This window comes from Brachionichthys hirsutus, unplaced genomic scaffold, assembly GCF_040956055.1.
Source record: "Brachionichthys hirsutus isolate HB-005 unplaced genomic scaffold, CSIRO-AGI_Bhir_v1 contig_196, whole genome shotgun sequence".
Taxonomy (NCBI): Eukaryota; Metazoa; Chordata; class Actinopteri; order Lophiiformes; family Brachionichthyidae; genus Brachionichthys; species Brachionichthys hirsutus.
Window position 1 is genome coordinate 280,830 of NW_027180355.1, and position 13,923 is coordinate 294,752.

Here is a 13,923-nt window from a genome sequence, read left to right on the forward strand (position 1 = left end):
GCTTCATTGGGAGCTAAGAATGATCCGATCTGATCAACCCTGTGTCTTCAGTTTACAAAGAGAGTCTGAACATAAACTGGGATTATTGTGGGCGGGGTCTATATTTAAAGGTGGGTTTGGATGCAAAAGTTAAAAAAAAAAAATACGTTTTGTAGTGGCAACTGTTTGCATCCGGTCTTTGGGAGTGCAATCAACAAGTGCATATTATTATTATTATTATTTTCGTTTTCTTCTTTTTCATCGTCGTCTTTGCTTTCTTCTTCGTCTTCTCCTTTTTCGTCGTCTTCTTCTTCGTTGTCATAATTTCCGGCTATTTCCGTGAGTCATGTGACCTCCGTCGTTTTTATGGCTCGTCCTGAGCCACCCTCGGTATCATTGAATGATTGGTTAGTACCGACGGCGGCACCATGCTCCGAGCCGTATTCCGACTGGCAGCGACGGGGACCCGGGGTCTGGCTCGGTCACGGCGCGGCTACTCAGGTAGGATGGCCGCTCCATTTCCCAGGGAAAGCAGCGGAGGATGTTAGCTTCAGGCTAGCCGGCTAGCTGCCTGTAACTAACGCCCTGTGTGAATGGAAGGTAGCCCGTGGTGGTGACATTGATTTATTTTTTATCATAAATTATCTATATGGCATTGAACTAAATATTTTCGCTTATTAAAAACATTCGTGGAGTATTTTGAATGGAGAGGCCCGAAATTAATTTTAATAAAAATGTCACGACCTTGTGACGACTCTCCTTCAGTTGTTTCAAGATTGTCAGTGGCCGCAGTTTATGCGCAGTTTATGCGCAGCTTATATCAACACGTCGCTAAATCTAATAATGTAGTTTGTGACCTGAAACAAGTGAAGAATTTGACGTCGTCCGTCGTATTGGTATGATTTTTTTTTTTTTCTTTTTTTTAATTTCAACATAAATTCATGATATAAAATATATCGTCAGTAAAATGTACTGTATTAGGAAAATCAACAGAGATGAAATCTAAATGTCTTTACAGTTGCAATAGAATGAGCGTTTTAAAGCCAGTTCCAATCTCTTATCTCGATGCCCTACCCTGAGAGTAAACGGATTTCACTTCACTTCACTCTTATTGGCTTGTCCCTCAGAGGGCAATTTGTTTTACAGCAAACATACACACATTCTACAACATTTAAGGGATGTATAGAACACAATGAGCAGCATCATTGTAAAGTTATACAGACTACTTATTAAAAACAGTGCGAACCGGTAACTTGTATACATAAACACAAGCAGGCTCACCTCCTTTCTGTCGCGTTCAAGGCCCTGATGGAGAGCGGGACAAAGGAGAATTTAAATCTATTTTTATTAACCGGGGGGAGCGCCAGTCGAACACCCGACGGAAGCAGCTTGTATTCTGGATTTAGAGGATGATTTTTGTCATGTGTCGGTGAACGGGATGCTTTATTCATCTGGTGAAATTTCAGTTATTGTCTATCACACAGATCTAGTTGGAATTAGAATTCTGTCAGATAATGTGATGAATGGTGCGTTCAGGTAGAGCTTCATGTTCACGTGGAAATCTGAAGCTGTTGAGCCATTCATCTGCTGGTTCGCATCGGCGTCCATGTAAGACATGACATGATAACACTGATGCACCAATTGCTTCCTTCACCCACAATCAGCAGGCCTGATAAAAGCAATGCTGCTGAATATATAATATTTTCTAAACATGCATAATTAATAGCTTTCTACTGAGATTATGGCATTGATTCCACTTCATAATTTAAGTGTGGAACAGGAACTGTACATATAGTATCCATGTGTAATATGTGCAATCTAATTGTAAGTATGATTTACTGGTTACTGAATATTTGACCAATCCTCTCTCCTTATGTCTTCCAGCACCGTTGGCCTCCAGAAGTTACTCCCATGGCAAAATCGAGACCGACGAGGAGTTTGATGCTCGTTGGGTAACATACTTCAGCAAGCCTGACATCGATGCCTGGGAGCTTAAGAAAGGTGAATGTTTAAAAAAAGTTTTTATTCACTGTCTTCCCTCATTTAGAAGACATATTACACCATGGGAAATTACTTTTCTGCCTCATTTAGTCATTTCAGTTGTTTGTGCCCAATCTCTGTATCTGCTACTCTGCTGCTGCATGGAGGCACTGTTGCCTTTTGTTTTTCAAAAAGTTTAATCATAAACATGTGTTCAAATTGCTTCAAATCTGACATTCTCAGACACCAGGTGACTGTTGGAAGTGGTATTTGGATTTAAGTTTGGTTCATCTCAATGACAAAAACAAATTCCATGGAAATATCAGACTTTCAGTGAATATATTGGGACTAATTGTTTAGTTCCAGTAGTGATAGCACTGGGGATCGATACCCACTGGAACTTCTGAAACGTATGCATGTGCTTCTGTAGTTTCCATTTGCTATTACGGTATTACTATTAATGAATTTTAACCTGAAGGCATGAACACCCTGATTGGATACGACCTTGTACCTGAGGCTAAGATCCTGGACTCGGCACTACGGGCTTGCAGAAGACTGAATGACCTGGCCAGCGCCGTTCGCATCCTTGAAGCTGTTAAGGTGAGAAGACGTGCCTTCATAGAGTCAGAGGGTCTTCTTTTGCATTTCGCAACTCCTATATAGATATGCTCATCATTTGTACTTTTCTTTGTGCTTTGCAGGACAAAGCAGGCCCCTACAAAGACATTTATCCCTACCTGATCCAAGAGTTGAAGCCCACACTATCAGAACTCGGCATCTCAACACCAGAAGAGTTGGGCATTGACAAGTTGTAGGCTGATGAGGTGAGATTGCTCTAAACTGTATTACTGAATATTTATTCAGTTCAATTATATCCATATGTCGGTCTACTGCATGAATGTACTGCACATTTCTGACTTTAATCATATTGCTTACTACTATTTCCTCAGGTGAATGGAAGAGTTGGATCTCCAGATTCTCTGCTGTCAAATATGTCTATATTGTGAAGAAAATCCATGTTGTCCTGTGTGTGCAAAATGGTGGACCTAATAAAGAAATCTAGTAATAAAAAAGTACACTGTTTCTTGTTTAATTGGCTGCTGATTGGTTGATATTATGGTACGCCAATCAGAAACAGAGCGGGGCGTGGCGAGGCGGTCTAATGCGTCAGCATAGTATGCCCCTAACAGCCGCCACCTGCTTCACCCATAGGATTCACCCCTGAGTAATATTTCGGATCCTACTACGGTGAAGGCGGATTATAACCTCGCTCTGCCTCTGATTGATTGGATTGGTTGAGTTGATCAGGTGTAGCCAATAAGAGTGATGAGAATCAGCCAATCAAATGTAGAGGGGGGCGGGTCTTAGTATCACCATAGTAATTTCCCGTCAGTGTTTTTGTCCTACGTCCGTCGGTAACAAGCTCGGATCGAGTCCTCCGCTACTTAACTTTCCGTTTTTTTAAAAATCTAAAACTGGTAATCAACTACTGTATACTTAATTTAGCCTCTTAACGCAGTGTTAGAATACGAAACGTAAAATAATAGGATATATATATATATAAAAGAAAGGAACAGCAGTCTTCAAGTTTCAACAGTTTCTGTTGGTTAAGGTAGGTCTCTAAAATGTAGCTAAGTGAAATAGCTAAACTGTGTGTGTGTTTTCTCCGGTAGCGCATGCGCCGTTGCGCGTTGATGTTCTGAGAACAGCCACTAGTTTTCTGGTCCGAGTAGAAATGTGGAAAAAACGCAAAAGTGTTTTCGCTGAAGGTAGTTGGCATGCTAATGCTAATGCTAATGCTAATGCTGGCCGCTGTTTACCGCTCAGTTATAACAGTATAAGCACGACGTTAGACATCTCGTTATATTTGCACCTTTTCAGTGGGTGGGACGCATCAGGTCTCAATTACACGTTTTGTTGGCATAAGTTAATGTGTTGGAAGCAGTGGCGCTTTGGGCCGTGTTCTGTTGGGGAACTGGGTCCTGCCATCCATGTGGACGTTACCCTGTTACCCTGACCCCGTTACCCTGGCCCCGTTACCCTGGCCCCGTTACCCTGGCCCTGTTACCCTGGCCCTGTTACCCTGACCCTGTTACCCTGACGCCTCCCGCCATCCTAAATATGGTCTCTGACCAAGTGCATCCTTTAATGGAAGCGGTATCCCCTGACGGCAGTGGACTCCTGCAGCAGGAAAGGTCCAGAAATGGTTCAAATAGAACCAACTTGAGGTGTTGACCCCCCCCCCCCCCCCCCCCCCCCCAGTTCCACGGACCTGAGTCCAACGGAGCATGTGTGGGCTGTACTGGACCAACGAGTCCGATCCGTGGCCGTCCCACCTGCAGCTTGCAGGACTTAAAGGATCTGCTGCTGGCCTCGGACGAGAGCTCGATGTGGTGGCGACGTCGGCTAACGGCGTCGGACGAGAGCTCGATGTGGTGGCGACGTCGGCTAACGGCGTCGGACGAGAGCTCGGTGTAGTGGCGACGTCGGCTAACGGCGTCGGATGGAAGTCTGAGTTCTGAATGCTGATCAGCAGCGTTTGTTGGTGCCTTCATGTCCAGAGTCGTGATCCTGAGGGAAAGGGAACGAGCTGTTCTTCCGTGCTTCAGTTCTCAAATCCATGACTTGTTGGTGATGCAGTGAATCATGTCGCTGTTCTGACCCGGTTCTGATCTCCTCTTGCTTCATCAGTCGATGGGCCTCATTGTTCTGTCCAGTTGTCTCTTTGTAACCCTTTCAGTGCCACCTGGAGTGTTTTCTTTGTTCGTTTCTTAGGTGTAAAACCGTTCGCTTGGCCCCTTCTGGGATTCTCTGGGATGTGGAGAACGTGAAAACACGACGGGAGAAGATTTTTTCCTTTCTCTTCTTCAAAATCGACAGCTGAGAATCTGTAGAAGCTCCAGCGTCTGCTTCTCTCCGATGCAACGTGTGCCGTTCGCCTCCGAGCCCGAGAAGAAGCCGAAGATATTTTTTGACCTACTTTCCCCCTTTTCTGCTATTTTTGCCATATTTCTTTTTGGGATCGTTTTTTTCTAGTCTGGCTGATAATATTCTATTTATTTCATTGATTACACCCAGTAATAAAAAATAATAAAAACCAAAGTCTTCAAAGGACGCTCCCAGCAGCGCTTTACCTCTTATCTCACGGATCAAGTGTTCCTTCAGATACGGAGACCACCCACCCGGCAGTCCGCTTGAGGAAGACATCTTCTCGACCACCTCAGGTGAGCTCGGTTCCTAAACGAATCCTTCTGCAGCGGCTGATCTAAATCCTTCACCGGCGCTGACCCCCGCCTGCCTCGCGTGTCCCGTTGAGCATTTTGAGAAATCCTCTGCCACGCAAGCAGCGTCAAACCTGCCACAAATCCGTGTTTATGTTTTAAAAGACAACGGAGTGACGTCGTATCGGGGGTTCTGTGTAACACGTGGCTGCGTCTCCGATCTCAGGGTGAGTCCTGTTAGCCCCCGAAGAGATCCATCTGCCGGTCAAAGGTCACAGCTCCATCGTCACCTTCCTCAACCGTCACCATGAGCAACCGAGGAGACGACTGCTACTTCTTTTACTATTCTACCTGCACCAAAGTAAGTGCGGTTTGAACTCGCAGCCACATTTGCGTGCAGCTCGACCAGCCGAAGCGTCGAGCGTGTCGCGGGAAGAGTCCCTCAGTGTCCCGTTTGCCGCGCAGGGAGACGGCTGCCCGTTCCGACACTGCGAAGCAGCCGTGGGCTGCGAGGCCGTCTGCAGCCTGTGGGAGGAGGGACGCTGCTTCCGCACCACCTGCAAGTTCCGTCACATGGCGATCACGGTGAGCGGAAACGAAACGCCTGTTCTAGAGGAACGCTGAAACCGCATCTCCTTCAAGCTTTGCCCTCTCGAGGCTGCGCGTGCCTCGAGTGGCCATTACCGAAGGGTAGAAAAAGTCTCTCTGGCAACCCCCCCGAGCCGGGAGCTCCACTCCCGCCTCTGGACGTGCCGCCAAAGCAGCCGTCAAAGTAGTGAGCGCGGCTGCCTTTCATCCAAACAGAAGAGGCGAAAGGAGATCCTGTGTTACTGGGAGACGCAGGCGGACGGCTGCCAGAAGCCACGCTGTGCCTTCTTCCACCAAAAGCCCCGCTGCATCGAGGGCTTGTGCGTCCCGGCCGATAAAACCAGTAAGGCGTTTAGTTGTTGCTAATTAACCCTTTAAATTCAAACGCCGAAGGTTTGAGGCTGTGACAAACAACGTCTACGTAACTTCAGGTCAAAGCCAAAATACGGAACAGCCGACGACCACCCCCCCTCTCCCCACCGCACCCAACCCCCAGCTCCGAAACCAGTTCGACGGCAAGTTCGGCATCTCTCCCAGGAAGCTGCATGAATCAGGTGATCCGGTGGTCGGAGATGAAACTGTGGTCGCCGTGCTCCTCCGGAGTCCTCTGCTCATTGGCTGCCGATGTTTCTGGACAGGTGGCTCGCTGAACTCTGGGTTAAGCACCCTGAAGGAGATCCGACTCCGGAAGGTGCCGAAGGCCAGCACGAAGAGACAGGGTTACCCGCTCCAGAATGCCGACGCCACATCCAGCCGAGAGAGAGAGAACGCCAACTCGTCGTTTCGACCAAGAGACGGTAAAGACCGGAAACGTGATGAAATACGACCGCTTAAAACTTCTTAATAGTAAACGTCAAACTGCGAATTCAAATAAATGCATAGCAAAGTGACGGCGTCCCTTGTTCTCGCGTCATCCGGTTAAACTCGGGGGGTCCAATTGTCTTCCAGACACTGCGAGACCGCGAGGCGGCGTGGCTGAAAGACTCGGAAGAAAGATGTCCGGCCCCGGTACGTTTGCCCCCGGTTCGGATTTCTTTGCGTCGCTAACGAAGATAATCTTGAGATGATATCTCGGAATAGAAGCTCATGATTTGTCGTTACTGCAGGTGAGCAACGTGTGGAAGGCGTCCGTCTGAAAAGGAGTCTGTCGGAGCGTCTCGGCCGAGTCGTGGATCGAGGACCGCCTCAGAAAGGTGATCATCACCCTGATCGATGAGTTGACTCTATACTACAGGTTGTTGTTTTCATGGGTTTTGGGTTTCTTCTGCAGTTATGAAGACCATCAAGGAAAGACTTGGGTTTCCTCCGGGCTCTGTAGCCGCGCACTCGGGTAAGAAGTACCGGCACGACGACATTTGCTTTTTTCTCCTGGAAGACGTTATTCGTGCAAACCGGTGGTCTGCGTGTTTTTTCTCCAGCAGTTGGGGTCCGTTCTCTGTCGAAAGGGGGCGGGCCTTCAGACACGTCTGAAGCGGTCGGCAAAGCCAAACCCACAAAGGGTGTGAAGCGGATCGTCAGAGATCAAACCTCGACTTTCCGTCAGAGAAAGAAAGAAAGGCGAGAGGAAGTGAAGCGGGAGAGGGCGCTAAGCAAGAGTCAAGGGGAGTCTGACCCGGCTGGGACTGGGCCTGGTCCTGGTCCTGAGGCTGCAAACCCGGGAGAGGTCCGGGTCAAGATCCTGGAGGAGATCCGCAGGGCCGAAAGGTTGCCGGTTCAGCAGCCCTCAGAGGACCGTAGCAAGAGGAGCTCTGACGGCGAGGAGAACAAGCCTCGCCTGCCGCCGCTCCTTAAACCGGCTCCCCGAGGTGAGGTCGCCGTTTCAGCCGTGTCGCCGGGAAGCTTCAGCACGACGACCCGATCCTCCCGGTAAGTCTCGTGTTTGTAACGTGATTCCGTTTGTGTTGAATCTCGCAGCAGAGAAGGACGACGGGTCGACAGAGAAGCCGGTGACACCTCAAACCGCGGCTCCTAAGGTAGGACCGAGCTGCGGCGCCGGTCGCTGTCGCGTTGACCCCCGGCCGACGCTTAACTGTCCCTTCTCTCTTTAGTCCAGCGTTGCTAACGGTAACGCTATTCATGTCAAGACCTTCGAGGAGATCATGCGAGCGAAACGACTTCGCAGGCAGGAAATGGAGAAGGCCAGAGTCCCGGCTGAAGCAGAACCTTGCCGGAAACCGCCAGCTGAGGGAACCTTGAAGAGGAAGTTTCCTGCTGCAGTCAGTCTGATGCTGCAAGGCTCCGCCCCCCCTGCTCAGGAAGTCCCCGTTCATAAAACGCTGTCCCCCAGATCCACGGCTGCTTCACCTCCGAACAGCGATACGACCCCCGGTGCAGTCGGCGATACCGTCGCGTCGGCAAAGCCAAGCTCTACTCCAACCGAGTCCGACTCGCCGAGCGCCGCCAGGTCAAAGAAGGTCGCTCCGAAAACCGCCAGGAAGTCCAAGAAGACCAGAACCGCAGCGCAGAGTCCTGCAGCGGAGGCTAACGGGACGCCAAACAAGATTCCCAAGAAATCCCCAGAGCACACGCCGGACACCAAAGGTACCGCCCCCTTTACCTTCCCGCTTACGCTAACGAGCCGCGAGCCACTAAAGCGGAAGGCAGAACGCAACCGACGGGTTTCACACGCCGATCAAATCCCTTCTCTTTCAGCGAGGCCCAATCTGAACGTGAAGCCGTCTGTCATGAAGCCACGCCGGAAGCGAAGGCGGGCGAGGCGATCCGCTGTCGCTGCTGTGAAGCCCCTAAACAGTGCCTCAGCAGGACTGGAGGAGCAACCGCAGGAGGCGACATGCGGAGACGTAGAAGTAGGTCAAAACGCGCTTCTCCTCGTCGTTGGTGACGGCTGTCGTGAATATTCTGAAGGCGTCGTCGTGCTGACCTCCGGCCTCTTCTCTCGGCAGGTGTTCCGATCCATCGGTGCAGAGGCTCAGCTGAGCCCGGCCTTCCCCCACAGTCCCGTCGCCGCGTTGGAACTGAGCTCCAGCCCGCCGAGCGCCGAGCTCCAGACCATCCCCGTGTTCGAGCAGAGCGTCATCGTTGCTGCCGTCAGGGGGACTGTCCCGGCCGTCCGAAGGTAAAGGTTCAAACACGCCGGCGACTCGGTGAGGCTTCGTGCCACGTTTTAGCCTCTGGCTGCTCGCCCTCGGTGAAGTTTGCTTCGCCGCCACGGTTCGCATCTTAATTAGATGTTTTCAAAGGCGGCTCTCTTACTTCCTGCATGATTTCCTGATTTCAGAATAGGATCAATGGTTTCAAACGACTATTTACCCAAAACGTTTTGTTGCCTGCTTTAATAAAGACGAGTTGATAATTCTAATTCTACCGTTTCAGAGCCGTTTTAGATTTGAGGAGAAATGAGGCGATCCCAGCCAAGTTTAGGGTTTCTTTTTCTTCCCCTGTGTCATGAATGCACTTAGTAGAAAAAAACTGCTGCTGGAGCAACTCCTGGGCACTGCCCATGTGTCCTTGAGCAAGGCACAGAACCTCCAGACTGGTCCCAGTGATGTACAGAGATCAACAAGGTATAATTGTTCTTCTTCTTCTTCTTCTTCTTCTTCATTTCAGCCCGGTGCTGAAAACTCCACCTCCCTCCAAGTCATGGGGAACGAGCGTGGCCGCATCCAGAACCGCCTCCAGCGCCGCCGCCGCCACTGTGGATTTCTTTGATGAGCTCATCAACGAATTCACAGATGAACATCTGCAGGACTGCGAAGTGGACCTTGATATCGGAGAGGACGACCTGCTCCGGCAGCTGTCGGAGATGATCGACAGCTGAGAGCTCAACTTTGTCTTTAAATTCACGTGCCGTTCACATTTTAGATGCGCTTCATTTCTGATCATCTGAGAGCCCAGGAGCTGCTCTGCAGGGCGGACTTGTGATTAAAATCTTTGTGATCACTGCCGAGTGAACTCGCGCTGCCCTGTAGTCGTGTTCCTGGGGAAACCTGTCTGTTAAGCAAAAATCTTTGAAATGTGTCCCATGTCATTTTAATATTTCTTTCATTCCGTAAACTATCCTGTGGTCTTTTCTATATTGTATATTTGTGTCTTAAGGTGTGTTTCTGTTTTTTAATGTGGGGGGGGGGGGGATATTTGGTCTGTGTTTTCACCCCATCCGGAAGCCTTCCCACAAATGCATTGTTCAGAGTGATGTACAGATTACCGTGTAAATAAAAATAGTTTTAATGACCAAAATCGGCTGTTGACTGCTTTGGAACGGCATCGGCCGTGTCCGACAAGCGTAGCGGCGGACTGACTTAAGCTACGCAGTGTTGCTGCTGATTTTACAGCAAGCCAGCCCATTTGGAGCTAAAATATTTATTCTTGTGTTAAAGTTACCTAAAGTCATTATGGAAATTGTATTTGAAGCCCTATTTAAGGATTTAGCATACTATAAATGGAACAAAATAATACTTTTCTCAAACCGTTTTTAGAAACAAACTCTTGTTTTTGTATTAAATATCAGAGTTGTTCCAAATACAGTAGCTTTGAGGAGATTTATTTTTTTTTTTTTTTTAAGGAATGAATTACTACTGTCTTCTTAACATAATGTATTCGGTTTTTTCCATAAAAACTCATCAATTTTCTTTGCATTTTTATTGTCTAGCGTTTTGCCGAAATGGAAACTTCCTGTTATTGTATCACGTGCGCCGCTCAGCCGGGCAGCAGCTGCTTCTTCTTCCGGGTTAGCGGTTGTAAACAGAAGGTCCCACTGCTCTCCCCTAATTGTGGCTGCTGCTTTAGTTGGAAACTCCTCGGTTTATAAGTGTTTTTGCTGCCTGTTATATTTACTTACTCTGTTTCTAATTGTTGTTAAACATATACCCACTTTCATGGCTCTCTTAGTCAAAAAGGTTCCCGACCCCTGCACTATACTAGCGAGTAGTGTATATGAAATCGAAAATATAGAGGGTTGACCGAAGACCACATAATCAAAACATATGATTGTTTATAAAAATGCATTTATCTTAATCATGGCCCTGTTTTTCATTACGGGGGGGTGGGTATACCATTCAAAACTTGCGACGCCGAAGTTTTATTTTGGTAATTCATTTAACCGGAAGTGGCATGAAACCTGTCACAGCTAGCATAATAGCATAGCTGGTTAGCAGAGGTGTCCATGCAACCTCCCCGCCGGTGGGAAACCGCTAACCATGGCTGCAATGCGGGGTAAACTGTGACAACAAACGCTAAGATGATGAACGATATCTTAGAGGAGCCGGAGAAGGACGCCATGTTGGAGGCGCAGCCGGAGCGACGAGTTTTGTCGGTAATACCAGCTAAAGCTGATGCTAGCTTGCTAAATGACAGTGGGAGGCTACTTCTAGGCAAGCCTGTGATTATTGACACTCGATTCCTGATACTTTTTCTTTTTTTGAAAAATAGTGCGAATATTTAACAATTGTTATGGTGATGCCAGCTTTCAAAACTATTACAAAGTTGCAAAGTTTTTGTGCTCGACATTAAGTTCGACTGTAAATGAAATCGTTACCGAGCTTTACAAGCATGTAAAAGTGACAATCATAATGTCTTCCTGTAACATTTGGAGGTTTTATTTTCATAAATGCCATCTGGCTGGTGAAATAACAGCCTTAAACTAAATTAGGAATGTCTCTGCCTAACGGGACGCAGGAAACAAACTAATATATTTCATGACGATATTGATTTAGTCACATTGCAACCCCTATAACATTTGGCCTGTAGCTACTACTGTATACAATATGCATTATTGTATTGTCTCATACATACACATACCACTCTTAATTTCAGAAACCTCAGGGGCCCAGTAGTGGCACTATACCTAAGAACATTGATGGGGGAATCAGGCCGATGGAAAAGAGAGGACCTTACATCATGTCCAGAGCTCCAGCAATCCACCTCAAATTACGTAAGTATTTTCTTATTTCCGTATTACACCTATTCGTTGGCCAGAACTATTTTCATACTTAATTTCATTTGTGCAGAGACCGCTAGCGAGATGAGCTAAGTGGTACGCAGCGTTCCAGTTTGTGCGTATAAAAAGCCCGAGTTCATGTTATGTACATCATAAAATAAAATAACTTCTGCACTCTGTCTGTGCAGTTTTTCTGGGTTTTCCGGTTTCCTCCCACCCGCAAGACAGATGGAGCCGCTGTAGACAAAACAATTGTGGTCATCTACAAGAAAATTGATGGCTATATATTTTGACACTCTGTGCTTTATCCAGAAGAAGGAAATGAAACTGTTTTTGTTAGAGTTGTGCAATGGACTATATCTGGTGGGTTCCAAAAACTTGTTGAATGTTCATTAATTAATCGGTTTAATTCATTTATAATCAGAAATGAGTCATAGAATGTGGACTAGAGTATAGTAATGATCTATTTCCTGCACATCATGATACTTGTGGGTGTGTATTAATGATTTCAAATGTAAAATCGTACCTAAATAGCAGACACATTATCTTTCAGATGCTGCAGAATTGTATTTACCTGCAAAGAGAGACACTGTTTATCAGCTTTATGAAGCTACGGTCGTGATCCTTAGCCCCTTAGGGTTTACGGGAGGGTCATCATAGGGCCAGCAACACAAATATGCCAGTGGTACCAGTGGTTGTTTTAAAATAGCGACAAATTTATACAAGCACTTCTTGGACTTGAAGTTCGAGTAAAGAATTTAGGTAGTTTAGGCTTTTTTTAATAAAGTGTGTTGCTAATTTATTATACTGGTATTAGAAAATATTCCAAGATATGTATTAGTCACGGTAAATGTATGCGACTTTTGCCGTAATCATTATGCATTCAGTCCTTGTCAGCTAAAATATGACTCATATTATCATATTATTCCCAGAGAAACACAGGGAGATGGTGCGGAAGGCACTGAAGAAGAAAGCGCTCTCCCCTGGGCCTCTGCTGATGCAGCAGTCCAGACAAGTAGCAAAGAGGTGAGGGAAGAGGAGGATGCTTCTTGTGCTCCTCTAATGCTCAAAAAGTCATGTTGTTGATGGCTGATGTGCAATTATTGCATTTTATGTTTTTGTTTTTGTTTTATTTTGGTTTAGGACTGTGAAGTTTAACAAGGGCTACGCTTCTTTGAGTCAACATGCTGAGAGTTTGGTGGCACTGGGTTCAGATAGGTAAGCTGACACTCGGTGGACGGGTGACAACGTTGTTGAATTCCTACTATATGCACGACACTGACCACTGACAATCAACTTTTGGGAACCAGTGTATATTTTTTATTCTTTTATTTTATTGTTTTTCACTTAGGCATGCTTATCTGAAACATTTGCCTGTAATTCCTCAAATGATTTTATTCTATTAAAAATTATTCTTGTGATATTGATTTAGCCTCTTCTTGGATATCCAGTGCAGCGATGCTGATAATTAGAGGATATGCATAAATGAATCAGAGGCTGTCAGCAAAAAAAGAAAAGCCCCAATGGAATAAGCACTGTGTTTGTTCATGAAAGCCAATAACTCATTAAGTCAAATACATTTTAATGAGTCGTGTAGCTTTCTATGTTTAGGTCGCTGTTGCAGTGTAGCTTAAACATCCTGTCAGGTGGACATTTACCAGTTAGAGTTCGTACTTTGACAACTATAGCTCAAGAAATGTATGTCGACACGTTGAAATAGTGACAGAACCTGACCTACCTCTATTTGCAGCGATGAAGAAATCGATTTTGAGCAGTATTCCTCAGGATACTCCTCAGCTGAGGTGAGTCAGCCCTGTTGGGTTTTCTTATGGTTTTATAAAACCACTTGCCACACTGGTGGCTACACCTTTGTTTTATTTAAATGTGTTTTAAAAATACAAAGGGGGGATTATGGAATCATTGAACATCTACCAAATGTCATGAAATATGACGTTTAAAAAAACGTATTTTATTTTTTTAATGATAAACATCGAACGGGGTCAAATTGGCCCCAAAGATAACAGGAGGGTTAACCGTTCAGGGAATCGATTGTGGAGGGAAAGCTGGACGCTGAGTTAGTTGGTGAGTTTTTTTTTCTTTGCTCTCCAGGTCCATCCTGATTTAAGCAGGCAGTTGCTTCAGGATGGCTACCGTTTGGATGAGATCCCAGATGACGAGGACCTGGACCTGATTCCGCCCAAAGCCATGGGCTCCTCAATGTGTTGCTGCTTTGAGGGCCCATCCTGCTGCATGCAGTGA

At 46.6% G+C, this 13,923-nt stretch overlaps 3 protein-coding genes across 5 annotated transcripts; all 3 read left to right on the plus strand.

Annotated features, from left to right (window-relative positions):
* Positions 1–324: 324 nt before the first annotated feature.
* On the plus strand, positions 325–3,035 carry LOC137913974 (cytochrome c oxidase subunit 5A, mitochondrial-like). Its single transcript, XM_068757593.1, has 5 exons — positions 325–480; positions 1,864–1,980; positions 2,438–2,559; positions 2,661–2,783; positions 2,910–3,035. The coding sequence occupies exons 1-4, from the start codon at positions 408–410 to the stop codon at positions 2,772–2,774; spliced, it is 426 nt and encodes a 141-aa protein (XP_068613694.1). The 5' UTR covers positions 325–407; the 3' UTR covers positions 2,775–2,783; positions 2,910–3,035.
* A 2,452-nt stretch (positions 3,036–5,487) lies between these two features.
* On the plus strand, positions 5,488–8,818 carry LOC137913977 (zinc finger CCCH domain-containing protein 11A-like; the record flags this gene model as incomplete). Its single annotated transcript, XM_068757596.1, has 12 exons — positions 5,488–5,541; positions 5,646–5,765; positions 5,985–6,111; positions 6,200–6,565; positions 6,717–6,776; positions 6,875–6,961; positions 7,039–7,098; positions 7,187–7,573; positions 7,683–7,741; positions 7,817–8,309; positions 8,421–8,575; positions 8,672–8,818. Coding segments are annotated over exons 1-12 (2,115 nt in total), but the record flags the coding sequence as incomplete, so codon positions are not given.
* Positions 8,819–10,965: 2,147 nt separating this feature from the next.
* LOC137913982 (protein FAM219B-like) lies at positions 10,966–13,923 on the plus strand. Of its 3 annotated transcripts, none has more exons than XM_068757600.1 (6): positions 10,966–11,106; positions 11,550–11,658; positions 12,597–12,690; positions 12,808–12,882; positions 13,415–13,466; positions 13,774–13,923. In XM_068757600.1, exons 1-6 carry the CDS (start codon positions 10,966–10,968, stop codon positions 13,921–13,923), a joined length of 621 nt encoding a protein of 206 aa, XP_068613701.1. The 3 variants fall into 3 exon arrangements, with proteins under 3 accessions (XP_068613701.1, XP_068613702.1, XP_068613703.1); XM_068757601.1 differs by having other exon boundaries at positions 10,966–11,040; positions 11,541–11,658; XM_068757602.1 differs by having other exon boundaries at positions 10,966–11,040.